The sequence below is a fragment of the Amphibalanus amphitrite genome, unplaced genomic scaffold, assembly GCF_019059575.1.
Source record: "Amphibalanus amphitrite isolate SeventyFive unplaced genomic scaffold, NRLGWU_Aamphi_draft 000704F_arrow, whole genome shotgun sequence".
Classification (NCBI taxonomy): Eukaryota; Metazoa; Arthropoda; class Thecostraca; order Balanomorpha; family Balanidae; genus Amphibalanus; species Amphibalanus amphitrite.
The window spans coordinates 150,847-166,522 of record NW_024882198.1 but is presented as its reverse complement, the minus strand read 5'-3'; the positions used below and the strand labels follow the sequence as shown (position 1 = coordinate 166,522).

The window sequence follows — 15,676 nt, the reverse complement described above, 5'->3', positions numbered from 1 at the left end:
CGCACACCACCGACACACGTGCCACCCGATCTCATGACATGCACACACGTGTGGGTACGCGTTGACCGCGTGCGGCACTCTCTGGAGTCCCCGTACCGCGGCCCCATGCGAGTCATCAGACGCAGCCCTAAAGTGTTCACGTTGGAGCTGCCGACTGGCGCCCACGACACTGTAAGCGTCGACAGACTCAAACCGGCACACATGCCGCCACCTGCGGACACGCTTGGTCCGAACAGTACCGAGCCTACGGCTCCGGAGCAGCAGCTGTCACCGTCGACCTCGCTCGGGCCCCTCGCCACTGGGGCGCCCGACGAGCCGACACAGACGCCGACGACTACAAGACCGTCCAGCAAGAGGACTTCAAGACCTGGAGTGACGTCTTCCGCATCGCCGGACGAGGACGACAAGCCGTCCGCGGCTGCGCCGGTGCACACCCGCAGCGGCCGCCGCGTGCAGTTCCGGCCGCAACCGGACTTCCGATACTTTTAAGTGCGCCCGCGTACGTGCGTTCGAGGACGATCCTGATCGCGTGGCGTCGACAGTGAAGTGATAACTGCGTCGCGCGGTGTAGTGATTCTTGCGTCGCGCAGGACCGTGCAGTGACAATTGCGTTGCGCCGTACCGTGTAGTGATTATTGCGTCGCGCAGTGAAGTGTCGATCGCGTCGCGCACCGAGTGATGTGAAAAGTGATTGTTTTGGCTTATCGTGTATGCGCTCCGCGCTGAGGCGGTGAGTACTGTGGTAACCAAGTGTGTCGCCGGCCGGCACGGGAGTTCCCGGCGCAGACCGATTCGCGCGCCGACTTGTGACGTCGCTACCCCGCCCCGGCGCTGGGGGGCGGCCCAGGACGTGTCTGTTCGTGAACTTTGTCCCATCACGATGCGACCGCGTCTGCGGCCTGCGCTGCCGCAGTGCGTCGGCCAGTGACCAATCCGCGCTCCGATCCGCAGCCACGTGGTGTCCGAGTGCTTCTGCGCATGTCCGGGGCCGGCCCGCTGCGTCGGACCGCGCGCCCCCGCCATTCTAGGCCGAGCTCTTGACCCGAGCAGACGCGTCACGTCTGGCTCCGCGATTTGGCCCGTTCTGTCCGGGATTTATAACTTAGATTAGGCAGGGCATATTTGGCAAGCTTGGATTTCATTCTCGTCTCTTCTCCGCTCCATTGTCTGATTCGCTGTTTTGGTTTTTGACTTCGTTTTGGTAATTTTAAATATAACAACCCGCTCTTAAATTAATTCTTTTACTTGGGGCCGTTTGGATCGAACTGATTGAATTTTTGGAACACGCACCAGGCTGATATTTTCCATTTCTGATAACGTAAAATCCAGTCACTGATATGTGGTGAACTGCCCCACTGCACCACAGTAGGACGATTTAATATCTTTTTTCTCTCTTATATCGCTAGTTTGTTATTACGTTGCGTTCACTTATGTCACATCTTTTTACGCATAAGTTTTTCTCTCGATTTATATCCATATGTCACATAAACTCTCTAACTTACTCTCTCTAATAATGTATTGGTCTATGACCGGTTCTTACTTCTTACTGTACTGTGCTTTGGCCTTTTTTGACATGTTAGGATTCATATGGCTTTTCCTGGCAATCATTGCACATCACTTTTCAGTTACAAAAGTAGATTTTGTGTTGAATTATTGATTTGATATGAATTACCTATCTGGCTATCTGTTTGACATTTCATTGACAAAGATTGTTACCTGCGTAATGTTACTGCTTTGACCTTTAATTATTTTATGGATGTTTGTAATAATGATGTGATTTTATGTTGAGAAATGCCATCCTCTCAATACACTCTACATAGTACATGCTGTGTTAAAAAAAATAATTGGATTACTTGTCATTTGTCAATGTCATTTTTCATCCCAATACACCATGTTTTGAAATATTTATTTGATAAATTTATGAGGTAGGTACATACTATATTGGCAAAAAAGTAATAAGGATCTGCATCATGCTGCAGCAAAAGCTGTGTTAAGTGAAGTTACTGACATTAATTCCCAGAATAACACTATCAATAAAAAGATATGTAAGTCAATAATGTTATGCCCCTCAACCACTCATTGATGTCTCATGCTTCCCTGAAAGTTTTTTTTTTAGAAACTTCCACACTTAAAATTAATCCAAACAAGCTTTGAAGGAATCAAGCTGTGGACATAACTTAATAACAGCAGAGCAACCTAGCTGCACCAAGTACTGATGACTAGGTAGCATGGAAAATGGAAAATCTGTACCAGCTTACTGACAACACCAACCAGGCATGAACTCTGCACCAGCCTGGCACAATCATGACTCAACAAATGTGTATGCTGAACAGTGAACAATGCCTAAGATTATTATGAACAAGTTTGTTGATATGGCTCGTGTGATGAGGAGCACTACATCTGTAATGATGCATAGGGCAATTAAAGAAATATATCAATTTTAACATGGGGTTTTGAACTGGAATAGCACTTAGCAGTAAAGGAATAAGGATCTGAGCTGAGACTAGCACAAATCAGGAGCTGTTACGCCCAGGCAATCACCCTAGGCAGAGATATTCCATTTCTTGTTCTGAATAGAGTGCCTTGTAGAGGAATGTGTCCCTTGTAGAAGAATGCTAGTGTCACGGTGGTATCATTTATTGCACTGATCTGGTTTTGCCTGCTTGTATGTATTCCTTCTCGCACTGTCCTTTATCTATGTTCGCGCTAACATGTCCGCTGCACAACCGCATGTCATGCCTGCTGTCTTACCCCCTTGTGCATACATGCTTCCCCAACGCTCACATATGCTCGTCCGCATGACCGCATGCGCACTGCCCCTCGCTGGGAGCTGCATGTATTTCCGTCCTGACTGTCATTGGCTGTTTGTCTGTTTGCAGGTGCATGTTGCTTAGTTCTTGTTTCTCGACAATATACTCAGTCTGAGCACTCGGGACTGTTGGTGCCTCTAGAAGTGCGATCAGCTGAAGGCTGATGGAACGTCACATAAACAAGAACTAGCTTATTAAACATGGACAACAGAATGAAGAAGGAGGCTGATGGGGGACAGGGAACTACGGCAGCCATTGACCAGGTGGTTATGAATCTGCCTATCCCAGCGCTGCAACCTGAGGAGAGGATAGAAGACTGGAAACCTCTCTTCAAAGCAGGAGTCAGCACCCTGCTGGCTAGAGGTCCTGAGGGGGAAGCACTCGCCATCGGCCTGCTGCCAGCATACATCAACCGTCGCACTGCAGAGCGTGAACTAGTGAGAGAAGTGTTGAGTGACTGCGATACGCTTGATGCGGCTTTTGATGTTCTGGTCAGTACGCTAGACCCACCGGTTGATAAGTATCAGTACATGCAGGAGATGTGTCGCCTAGACTGGGTACCAGGTGTACAGGTTGATGATTTTTTCTTTCAACTGAAACGTTTGGGTGTGAAAGCTGCTGCTGATCTTGGTTTTGTGTGTTCACTGTTTGTGTCTCAGCTTCCGAAAGAAGTACAGTCAAAAGCAAAGACTTGGCTGGCAGATTGCCAACAACTCAGTGACTCATCGTTACGGGCATTCATCAAAGATGTCAAGACCTGGCTGGTGGAAAGAGGATTGCCGCTAGATAGGGGGTCGAGACAGTTTGTAGGAGCAGTCAGGCTTTGCGAAACCACAGAGGCGGGGGCAGGCGCGCCAGTTCCTGAGCAGAGTGCTCAGGTGATGTGTGACCTTCGCACGGTAACAGATGCTGATGACGGTGCTGGGAAGTCTCCTAAGGTCTATGCTGTACAGGGAAGGGAAAGGAAGAAAGGGAAAGGGGCATTGTGCTACCTATGTAACTCACCTGACCATCTCATGTTCAAATGTCCGTCACGACACTGTGCCAAATGTGGCAAAAAGGGACACAGTGCCAAGGATTGTAGATCAGGGCATAAGGTATATCGCGTGGAGGGCAGTGACAGAGAAGGGGATGAACATGCCGTGACACTGAACGTGAGTTTTGATGGCGCGCGCGTCGCTGCACTCCTCGATTCTGGTGCATCTATGTCAGTGATCGATGAGCGTTCTGTGCGAGATGCCCGGCTGGGAGGCAAGGTTGAGTATAGCAATGATCTAGATTCTGTGTCAGGAGTAGGGGGAAAAGTCACGGTTCTAGGAACTATCTCTGTGAACATCGATGTTGGCGATGGTCAAATGGTGCGTCACTCTCTGAAAGTGCTCAGCGGGGATGAATCGGTCGTCATCCTTGGTCGAGATTTCCTCTCCCGATTCCCCTCTACCGAGTTCGATTGGCGGAAGGGTCGCATCCGGCTCGGGAGTGTATGGAAGACGCCTGACGTCATGCTGAGCGGAGGTCGACAGGACGGTCGAGCTGCAGTCGCAGTGCTGGAGGGAATGGTGTCTCCGTCTGCGTCAGAACTGCGGTCCCGGATCAACCCAGCTCTCGAACCAGGAGTGAAAGAGAGGGTCTTCAATGTTCTCTGGGAATCACGAAGTGTCTTCGCCGTTAACCCCAAGAAGCCTACTCAGACGACATTGGCTGAACACGACATAGAGACTGGGGATGCAAGGCCTGTGAAACAGAAATCGTCGCGGATGTCACCAGAGATGGAAGATGAAGTCAACAAACAGCTGAAAGAGATGCTGGACAACGGCATCTGTCGACCCTCAAACTCGCCGTGGAGTAGCCGTGTCATCCTGGTGAGGAAGAAAGACTCTTCGTACCGATTTGTAGTAGACTACAGGGATCTGAACAAGGCGACCAAAAAGGATGCCTATCCAGCAGCGAACTGGCAAGACATCCTAGACAAGATGGCTGGAAGTCGGGTGTTCTCGTTCCTGGACGGAGCAAGTGCGTACTGGTCGGTCCCGATTCGCGAGGAAGACAAAGAAAAGACTGCGTTTGCTGTCCCGAAAGGGCAATTCGAGATGAATGTCATGGCTTTTGGCTTGTGCAACAGCCAAAGCACATATCAACGCGTCATCGACCAGGTGCTGTCTGGAATTCCGCAAGTAGAATCATACATTGACGACGCCTGCGTTCATACACGAGATGTGGAGGACCACGTGACCTACCTCAAGAAGACACTGGATGCCTACAAGATGGCAAACATGCAACTACGGCTAGACAAGTGCCGCTTCGCCTATGAGAAGGGAGAGTTTGTGGGCCACGAAGTTAGTGGTGAAGGTTACCGCCCTCTGAAGTCTCACGTGACAACGATCCAGAGCTACCCAAGACCCAGCTCCAAGAAAGAAGTGCAGAGATTTCTAGGCCTCGTGAATTTCTACCGTCACTTCATACCGAAGATGGGCTACATTGCAGCTCCGCTCTACCAGTTGACACACCAGGACTCCAAGTGGCTGTGGACAAAAGAGTGTGACATCAGTTTTGAGTCGCTCAGAACCGCTCTGGTGACAGCGCCGGTTCTGGCGTTCCCAAGGTGGGACAGACCGTTCTGGGTCGAAGTGGACGCGAGCAGTGTGAGTGTTGGTGGGATTTTGTCGCAAGAAACAGAAGACGGCGTACGAAGGCCGCTAGCCTACTTCTCATCAGGTCTAACAAGTGCTCAGCGTAACTACTCTGCGAGCGAGCTGGAGTGTTGGGCGCTAGTAGCGGCAGTGCGGAAATGGAGAACCTACCTGCAGGCCGCTACAAAAATCGTGATGGTCACGGACCACAACCCGCTAGTCTGGCTCCGGAGGCAGAAGGATCCCAGGCACAAGTTTGCAAGGTGGCTAATGGAGCTGGAATCCTACAACTATCAAATCGTGTATCGGAAAGGCACCGAAAATGCTGGAGCGGACTGTCTCAGCAGGATTAACCAACCCGTGGACCCACAGTTGAACGATGAAAGTGAGCACTTTGAGAGACACGTCTACAGGCTTACGAACACCGATTTGTTGAGCAGAGTGACAGTCTCGCAGAGAGAAGATCCAGTGACGGTGTTCGCAGCGTCACAGATGATTGCCAATGGCCAGATCACCAAAGGACGATATCGGCACTACCGAGACATGACGATGAGACATGGCGTCTTGATGAAAGGTCAGCGAGTGGTCGTACCCGGGAGCATCCAACGAGAAGTGGTGGAAGCGGTGCACAAGGCGGAACACCTGGGCGTGGAGAGGACTCTACAGAGAGTGAAGAGCCAGTTCTTCTCACTTGGGCTGCCAGCTTGTGTGCGTGCTGTGTGCGCTCAGTGTGCCGTATGTAGTGCCAATAAGAGGTCCTACCAGTCAGAGGTAGAGTTGCAGTCTTATGAAGTCGGGGATCTAGCTCCACGGAAGACGGTGGCCATGGACGTTGGCACCCTACCCTGGAGCGCATCGGGCTACCGGTATTTCTTGGTGGTGGTGGATCTTTTCTCAAGATACGCAGAATTCATACCCATGAAAGACCAGATGGCTGACACGGTGCTGCAGTCCCTGATGACGGGATGGGTATACAGTCATGGACTGCCTGAAATACTGGTCACTGATCAGGCAAGAAACATGGATGGTGAGGCAGTCAGGCGTTTCTGTTCAGATTACAATATCAAGAAACGTCGCTCGAGTCCTTACCATCCGGAGGGCAACGGACTGGCAGAGAGATGCGTCCAATCTGCAAAGCAACTGCTCCGTTGCCTCCTCGCCGAAAGGAAGATGCAGACCACAGAGTGGCCACAAGTTATGAAAGAAGTCACGTTCATCTTCAACTCGGCGAAGAATGCGTCTACCCAAGTGTCTCCGCACGAAGTCATGTACGGCGTTACCCTGAGACCACCGCAGAGTGTGTTGCACTCTGAGCCCGCGGCGTACGTCAGCCCCGAAGATCATGTGGATGAGCTGCAGGCTACTCGTCCCGACTCGTATCGCCGCGTATGGGAAAACAGCAAAAGGGCGAAGAACAGAACCAAGCAGTACTACGATCGGACTAGAGTATCGCCGCCTGAACGTGGAATACGGACAGGAGATAAAGTCATGGTCCGTATAGAAGAGCGTTGTGGGCTGGATCCTATGTACAGCGGTCCATACCTGGTGACAAGAATTGTCGACAGCAACGTTTTCGTGCTCATAGGGAGCTCAGAGAAGTGTGTGCACATGAACCGCGTCAAATCCGTGCCAGCAGCATTCGGTGGCGACGCTCATGTGACTGTACCGGACTGCTGCCCTCCGTCTCACGGCACCACTGGAGATCAGCCCGGACCATCTGAAGTTGCAGACGACACTGCCGCCCACACACCTGCGGACGGAGATGCGAGTGCCGTGCCTTATGATGCACAGGGTGCAGCCGAGGTCAGCCAGCGACCAAGCATCGAACCCGCTCCTGTTCCTGTCGCACAGATCCCGGACTCTGCGGATGATCCGTTGAACTTCCTCCCCGCTGTGTCTCGATCAGGCAGAGAGATACGGCGCAACCCACGGTATGGTCCGTGATGTTATACCACACTTTCCCTCAGCGTCTGTATCACCGGTTCGTGAGTCCGTTTTTTTTTTCGGGAAGGTGATGTCACGGTGGTATCATTTATTGCACTGATCTGGTTTTGCCTGCTTGTATGTATTCCTTCTCGCACTGTCCTTTATCTATGTTCGCGCTAACATGTCCGCTGCACAACCGCATGTCATGCCTGCTGTCTTACCCCCTTGTGCATACATGCTTCCCCAACGCTCACATATGCTCGTCCGCATGACCGCATGCGCACTGCCCCTCGCTGGGAGCTGCATGTATTTCCGTCCTGACTGTCATTGGCTGTTTGTCTGTTTGCAGGTGCATGTTGCTTAGTTCTTGTTTCTCGACAATATACTCAGTCTGAGCACTCGGGACTGTTGGTGCCTCTAGAAGTGCGATCAGCTGAAGGCTGATGGAACGTCACACTAGGAATGCAGCCACCTGTCACAGAGGCTAAACTTTCAGCCAATCAGCTTACAGTTAGGTTGTATCATATCAAATGCACTGTTTTGTCTACAACTTTGTGCGAGGCTAGCAATGTCTATGTAGATTTAACTTGATTGGCCAATGCATTGATACCTTCTGCTGCAAATAGTATGTGGCCTCTACTAAAAATAAGAAATAGTACTTCCTATATTGAAATATAGAAAATGATTAATGATCCTTTCTATAAAAAAATAATTTTGTTTTCTGTGGAGCATAACAAATTGACATCCATTGCAAAAAAAAAAAAACAATTTCAGGAAAGTGAACTATTCCCTTTAATTCATTGACCATGTTGTCTGCCTACAGTGTGTTGGTAAATAGCATTGATGCTGCGTGGATGAACTGACGACCGACTCCCGGTTCGGGTCTGCTTTTGCCCATTGCTCTCTCCTTTGTATCCTGTCGGTCTACCTCGGGGTCGTGTTCTGGTTCCCCGAACGGAACTTCAAATAAACACATAACGGCGCGGACGTCACATGTTGGCACAGAGCTGTCGGTCGGCACTCGGTACCGACTGCTCGCAGGGAGCCGAAATCGCGGCTCAAAGTTCGCAGTGGAGTGGCGGAAGCATTTGTTTACTTTTCACAGTCTGTGGGGATAGTGTTATTGAAACACCCAAAAGAGTGTGAAAAGGTATGGTCGGGGCACAGTGTAATGAATAGGTATTATTTATTACACTATGATCGAGGATAAATTGGTGATGCCCTGCCGGTCACGCACTCAGATTGTTCGAGATCAGCCCACAAAGAATGAAGCTACAGGGTGCGCAAAAAGTTCTGGCCCATGTCTGTACTTCGATAAACGAATGCAATCGGAGTGAATATTATCAACGCTAACACCAAATATTGGTTTGCATTATCAAACCAGATACGTTCACTCACCTCATGCGCGATATAACCCCCTTATCGGCAATGACCTTCTCCACACGTAGGCGGAAAGACTTGCATGTCTTGGACTCTTGATGATGTAGGTGGGGTCCTTAGTCTCCCACATCTTCACGATGTGTGCCTTTAGGGCCTCCAAATTGGGATGGGACACTCCCTGGACCTCATCCTGCAAAACGCTTTAGATGCTTTAGTCAAGGGGTTCAGGTCGGGTGACTGAGGGGGCAATATGTCATTAAGCCAACAATGGGCTTCTCCCCGAACTCCTCCGTTTGCTTGTGCTGGATGGAACTTGCGTTGTTTGCGGGTGTAGTATCCTGCTGGAAAACTAAATCGACTTTTGGATGCGTCTTCAGGATCCATGGGATGACGTCACTGTCAAGCAGACGCTCATACATCGTCCCATTTATCTTCTAATTGGCGTTAATGAACACGGTTGGGCACTTTTTGCCGCCCGAGCCGTGGGCTGTCCTGGATGGCCTGAGACACGGCAGTCACATTCTCAGGGATTTGATTGACTGGACGTGACCGGTCTGACCTGGGGGCATATTCCAGGATCTCCCCTATTGGTATTTGGCTTTGATACGCGTAATTGTTCGCAGGGGGCTCCAAATTTCATCGCAACCTGCTCAACAGTCATGCCCAATTCGGCCGCGCCGCGCGCGGGTATCCAACGGCAATGTGACGTTTAGCCTGCCGCCATGACTGGCCGTTAATGGTCTGCTTTGTTCGACATCTGGCTGTGTAGCAGGATCATTGAAGATATTGCGTGCGGCTATTGGCTTCCCGAAAAGCAACCGCAGCACGCGTAGGAGCGCTTACTGTAAGAGGGCCAGAACTTTTTGCGCACCCTGTATTTCGAACAATGTGCCCCTTCTACCCAAGAATTGCCACATAGTTTACATGTCTTTCAGCTATCAGCTGTGATCGGTTACACCATTCACAACTCTCGTACACCAGTCATAAACAGTAAACATTGTATGATTGTCCAATGTCCGGTAGCCGGTCGCTCTGCACCGCTGGGCCCCGGTTCGGCCGCTCGCTCACTGCGTCACTCCGTCCCTGTCCACAGTGTGCCGGCTGAGCTCCCAGCCCTGCCGTCCGTACAGTGAGCGCCGCCCCGCCGCGCCGGCCGGCCCACTCAGAGCGGCCCCGGGTGCGGGCGTGCCATGGCCGACCCCACCGCATCGTACGTGTTCCCGCCGGTGGACCCGAGTCCGGCCGAGCAGCGGAGACGGGCATCCGAGCGTTCTACCTCTTCAGGTGAGATTAAGACTGTGGTGAGCGATTTATTTACCTCCTCAGGGGGTAGGCATTGAAAGTCCTATAGGCGAGTGCTTCACGTCTCAGGTGAGACAGATCGTCGTGAAGGTGAATCTCCACGCCGTCTAGTGAGATCTAGTAAGACGGTGCTCGTTTTACAACTGAGAGCGAGCTTTGTCCTTTCATCTTGGCTCTTGCAACATAAAACGTGTTCCTAGAAATCAGTCACACGTCTTTTTCACTTTCAGAGGAGAAGCAGTCGCGCTCGAGCTGGCGGGAGAGTCTGACGGGCACAGATCTGGCAACCCGAGGCAGCGGCAGCAAACCACCCACAATCAGCGACGATGTCGGTAAGTACAGGCAACCGTATGAAAATACGGATGCCGTCTTACAGGCCTTGTATTTTTTTCTTTCTGTACGAAGCTTTAGAGCTCGGTTGATAGCTTTTTGAAGCACGCCACAGTTTGATTCATTGACGCTTGAGGTGTTCAGATAAATACATAGCTAACATCGCCTCCTCTCCCGTTCTGTCTAGCGGACGGTGACGTGTTTCTGGGCGAGCCGCTCGAGCTGCAGTCCCCGGAGCCGTCCGGACCGTGTCACCGCTGCGCGCGGCCGCTGCTGCGCTCCAGCTACGCGCCGCCGGCGGGCGCGGCGCTGTGGCGGCGCGCCCTGTATGGCTGCACGTGCCCGCCCTGGGGCTGGCTGGAGGGCCTGCTCTCGGCGGCGGCCGTCACTCTGTCCGTCTGGGGACTGGCGCTGGCTCTGACCGGGCCGCACGCCCTGCCCGGCGGACAGATATTCGGGTCAGTCGGAGGGGAGGGGAGGGGGACGGGAGGGATGTGTCATTGTGTTGGGGACGGGGCTGGTGTGACTGAGGGATAGGAAATGGGAGGGACTAGGGAGCAATGTGTAAATTCACTGGTGAAAACATTTCAAATGCTGGTCACTCAAGAAAGTCGACAGGTCATTGAATTGTCATAGAAATTGTAATTTAGTTGTTGATTCGACACTTTGTTGATTGTTCTTTTTCTGTGTCTGCAATATTCTGTGCTTCTTGTTACTCTGCCTGGCCGTCGGCTGGCTGTAATATCCCTGTGTATCTCTGTGTGTCCGCAGCATTCTGTGTCTACTGGTGCTGTGCCTGGCCGCCGGCTGGCTGTAATATCCCTGTGTATCTCTGTGTGTCCGCAGCATTCTGTGTCTACTGGTGCTGTGCCTGGCCGCCGGCTGGCTGTAATATCCCTGTGTATCTCTGCGTGTCCGCAGCATTCTGTGCCTTCTGGTGCTGTGCCTGGCCGCCGGCTGGGTGGCCGCCCTGGTCCGTCTGCCGCCGCTGCTCGGTATGCTCATCATGGGACTGTGTCTGGCCAACGTGCCCGGTCTGCGGTCCGTGGCCTCCTCCATTCCGGAGGGCACCTCGTCACTGCTCAGGTGAGATTGAGTGACGTGAGAGATACCTCCATTCCGGAGGGCACCTCGTCACTGCTCAGGTGAGGGAACTGGGGAAAGTGGTACCTCCTTAGCTAAGACTATGCATGACACACATCACGTGAATGGTCACATATTCCACCCGATTCGGTGATGAGTGCAGATGCCGCCAGATCCCTACCGGTGTACCCCCTGGCCTAGTCAGACCTCGTCCGACTTTTTTACCTGCTGATCTCTGCTGATTGTGCTAACCTCTGATGACCCCTGCTGACCTGTAGTGACCCCCCTCTGCCCCCCTCCACAGGAACATGGCGCTGATGGTAATTCTGACGCGGGCCGGCCTGGGTCTGGACGCGGCCGCGCTGCGCCGCCTCAGTCTGGTGGTGCTCCGGCTGGCGTTCACACCCTGTCTGTGTGAGACGCTGACGGTCGGCGTGGCCGCCCACCTGCTGCTCGGCTTCCCCTGGATCTGGGCCTTCATGCTCGGGTAAGTTCCGGGCTCCCGGCCCGTTAGGTCTGCCTCTGGGCCTTCATGCTCGGGTAGGTGGCGACTGGCGGGGCAGCGAGTGAAGTTGAGGTGGGGTGTTGAGGTGTTATTTGAGCTGTGAGGAGGCTGGTTATTTTCGCTGGCCTGGTAGTCAGGTGAGCGATTGCTGCCCTCAGTTTATGATGTCATTGATGTGTTTGCTTTGGATTTTATTGGAATGAGTTGCATGATCTTGCCTAATATATTTGTGTCTAAACATTTCGCTGTGTGTCTGGCATCCCCCAGGTTTGTACTGGCCGCTGTCTCGCCCGCGGTGGTGGTGCCCTGCCTGACACTGATTGTCTGACCCCATCTGACCCTGTATGGGCTCCCCCAGGTTTGTACTGGCCGCCGTGTCTCCGGCGGTGGTGGTGCCCTGCCTGCTCTCCCTCCAGCAGCAGGGATACGGCGTGGAGAAGGGCGTGCCCACGCTGGTCATTGCCGCCGCCAGCGTGGACGATGTGCTGGCCATCTCCGGCTTTGGAGTGCTGCTCGGAGTCAACTTCTCACAGGGTCAGTCATTTCTGGCGACAAATGCACGCCGGTCGTGTGTGTTAATACGGAGCTCACGAACCGCACAGGGACTCAAAATTTTGTTTTGTTAGAATAAAGTCGATTTTTAGCTCTTTTTTATTATACCAGCTTTGTGAATCTTGGCTTTGGGGCCTTGCTTGCCTGCTTACTGTTTTTCGAACTTACTCGTTTTATTATTTATGCCGCTATTTTCCAGACTGCGCCCACCACTCCCCCTTCCTCTCTCGTCTTTCATTCCCCTCCCCTATCACTCACCTCCCCCTCTCCCCTTTTAGGCACCCTGACGGAGAAGCTGCTCTCTCTCTCTCTCTCTCTCTCTCTCTCTCTCTCTCTCTCTCTCTCTCTCTCTCTCTCTCTCTCTCTCTCTCTCTCTCTCTCTCTCCCTCTCTCACGCCTCCCCTCTCCCCTGTAGGCGCCCTGACGGAGAAGTTGCTCTCGGGTCCGCTGGAGGTGGTGATGGGTCTGGGGTACGGCGTGGTGGGCGGCGTGCTACTCTGGTATCTGCCGGGCGCCTCCAACAGTCGACTGGCGCTGCTGCGACTGCTGCTCCTCACCTGCACCGGCCTGCTGGCCCTGTTTGGCAGTCAGAAGGTGAGCGGGGACGGGGAGGGTAGGTGGGGCCGCCAGGGTGACTGGGTGAGGGTGGGGAGGGGCGGATGGGGTCACCGGGGGAGGGCTGGGGGTGGGAGTGGGAAGGGTTAGAGTGCGGCGAAGAAGTGGGTAGCAAATTCAAAAACATGTAGGCTGGATGGAGTATCGGAAGACGGCCCATTGTTGGGTGGCGCTTTAATGTCCATTCAGGTAAATGCTATCTGTAGAGTGTACCTAGATATGAGGATTGCATGGTCTTCAGGCGAGGTTTGCTGATGTTTCCGTTCTATTTTAGGTGGGGTATGCCGGCGCGGGCGCGCTGGCCGCCCTCACCCTGGCGTTTGTGGCCGGACATGGCTGGAGAAGGAGCGGGTGGACCGGAGACACGGTGAGTAAAGGGGAGGGCACGTTACGGGGGGTGCTTGGCTGTTAGGTTCTGAGTGGTACTAGTTGATGGACAACCTCAAGACATCAGTAACGTGAACATTCGTTTACGTCTTCCTTGTATGTGTCGCTAACACGATCAGAAGGACGTAGATAACCAGGACATTCTCTAACGAACAACTCTAATTGCTCTCTGCAATTTGTGGCAGATTGTTCCGGCGTTTCATATAACCCACGTCAATGTGTGCATAGCTGCATCTCTAACCTCTGTGTATCCAATGTGCCCGCCAGAACCCCGTGAGCGATGCCTACTCGGTGCTCTGGTTCGTCTTCCAACCACTGCTGTTCGGAGCTGCAGTTCCAACTCTGTCACTATATGTCCGTTGTGTCCCACAGAACCCAGTGAGCGATGCCTACTCGGTGCTCTGGTTCGTCTTCCAACCGCTGCTGTTCGGTCTGATCGGCGCCGAGATCCAAGTGAACGCGCTCCGGGCAGACACCGTCGGACTGGGGCTGCTCGTGCTGTTTATAGGTGAGAGGGAGGGAGAGAAGATGGGAGGGAGGGAGGACGAGGGAGGGGTCCGGGCAGACACCGTTGGACTCGGCCTCGGGCTACTCGTGCTGTTCATCGGTGAGAGGAAAGGAGGGAGGTGAGGAGGGAATGCCAGAGAGGGCGTTTGAAGCTTGTCCTTCAGCCATTTGTCTCCTTAGAAACTGAACGTCCTGGACAGTGTGAAAAGAGCGTTTGTATGGATCGCCGTCTGTCTGTCCCAGCAGCCGTCACTACCGCCTCTCCGGAATCAGTATCCCGTCAAGGCTGTGCTGTATTGAGAGTGATGTTCCAACTGACACTGACACTGACGAAGACTAACTAGTGACTATGACACTGACTGACGTTGAGCCTTTCCATCTCCAGGCCTGACGGTGCGGATGGCGGTGACGTTTTTCGTCGTGCTCGGCGGCGGGCTGACCGTCAAGGAGCGACTCTTTGTCACTCTGGCCTGGCTGCCAAAGGCCACAGTGCAGGTCAGTAATTCACGGCGACGACGGCTGTTCAAGCTTACCATTTAGGTATAATAATGTCGTCCGATTCTTGGTGACCCGTAGATGTGTCGACCTCTGTACGTCGTTTGAGTACGTTTACCTGCACCGTCGTCGCTCGCCGTTTTCCGCCGCCACTGCATTTCCACTCCCATTTACTCACCCTACCTCCCCCGCAGGCCGCCATCGGTCCGGTGGCGCTCGACTTTGCCCGCCAGTACGCCCCCACGCCCGAGAACATCAGCCTCGGCGAGCAGGTCAGTCTGTGGCGGGGATGGGGAGCCGGGAGAGCCGCGACTACTGAGTGGTGCTCAGCGATGGACATGGACATTGAACAAGGCATTGATACTTGGATGTGTTTCACACGGCATCTAGCCCGAGCAGTCCATATCCGTCGGAAAATATAAGTGTCTTGGGAGTCAAGCGCCGAGCACATGAATTATAGCCCTTCTCGATTGTTTTACTGGGGCGAGACCGTGATCACAAAGTAGTGTTCACTGATCAATATCCATGTCCCTATGTTCCAATGTTATTGCCTGCATTCTTTTCTCACCAGTAATTATTTTATCACTTTGCCCTAGCTCACGTTGGTGTCTGCGTTTCACCAGGTGGTGGCTATCGCTGTGCTGGTGATCCTGGTGACGGCTCCGCTGGGCGCGGCGGCCATCATGCTCTCTGCTCCGCGCCTCCTCTCCAAGGCCTCCCAGGTGGGGCCTGACGACAAGGAAGTGCAGAAAGTGGCCAACGGGGACAACACCGCCTGAGGGACCCGCTCCCCTCCCTCACCCTCGCTGCTCTAGTCTAGCTGTAGTCTGTACGGGTCCAACGCGCTCCCCAAACCCCGCTATACCACCGATATCACGTGCCATGCGCGGGGTGGCGCGCGCGCGCTCTCTCTCTCTCCTCTGTGCAATATGTGTGGCATTTTGGCGCTCCGTTGTGGCGCGCCGCCCGCTCGCTGTGCCCTCCCCCCGGGAGGTCTCTGGCTGTGGCAGATCACTGAGCTGAAGGTCACGTGCGTCGGATAACGGTTCATCGACGACCGGTCGACGGAGAAGGAACTCACGGGTCCTGCGGCCGATAACTGTTGTTTGTTGTTCGATATGCTCGTTCTAAATATATCTGGGAGTTTTTGGCGG

General features: G+C 53.2%; 1 protein-coding gene across 2 annotated transcripts; it reads left to right on the top strand.

Annotated features, from left to right (window-relative positions):
• Positions 1–9,822: 9,822 nt before the first annotated feature.
• On the top strand, positions 9,823–15,670 carry LOC122364872 (sodium/hydrogen exchanger 9B2-like). 2 transcript variants are annotated; one of them, XM_043335659.1, is made up of 13 exons: positions 9,823–10,030; positions 10,279–10,380; positions 10,566–10,836; positions 11,300–11,464; positions 11,766–11,948; positions 12,325–12,500; positions 12,934–13,112; positions 13,408–13,500; positions 13,788–13,833; positions 13,939–14,028; positions 14,413–14,522; positions 14,717–14,794; positions 15,146–15,670. In XM_043335659.1, exons 1-13 carry the CDS (start codon positions 9,937–9,939, stop codon positions 15,299–15,301), a joined length of 1,743 nt encoding a protein of 580 aa, XP_043191594.1. In that variant the 5' UTR covers positions 9,823–9,936; the 3' UTR covers positions 15,302–15,670. The 2 variants fall into 2 exon arrangements, with proteins under 2 accessions (XP_043191594.1, XP_043191593.1); XM_043335658.1 differs by lacking the exon at positions 13,788–13,833 and having other exon boundaries at positions 9,824–10,030; positions 13,893–14,028.
• Positions 15,671–15,676: the final 6 nt, after the last annotated feature.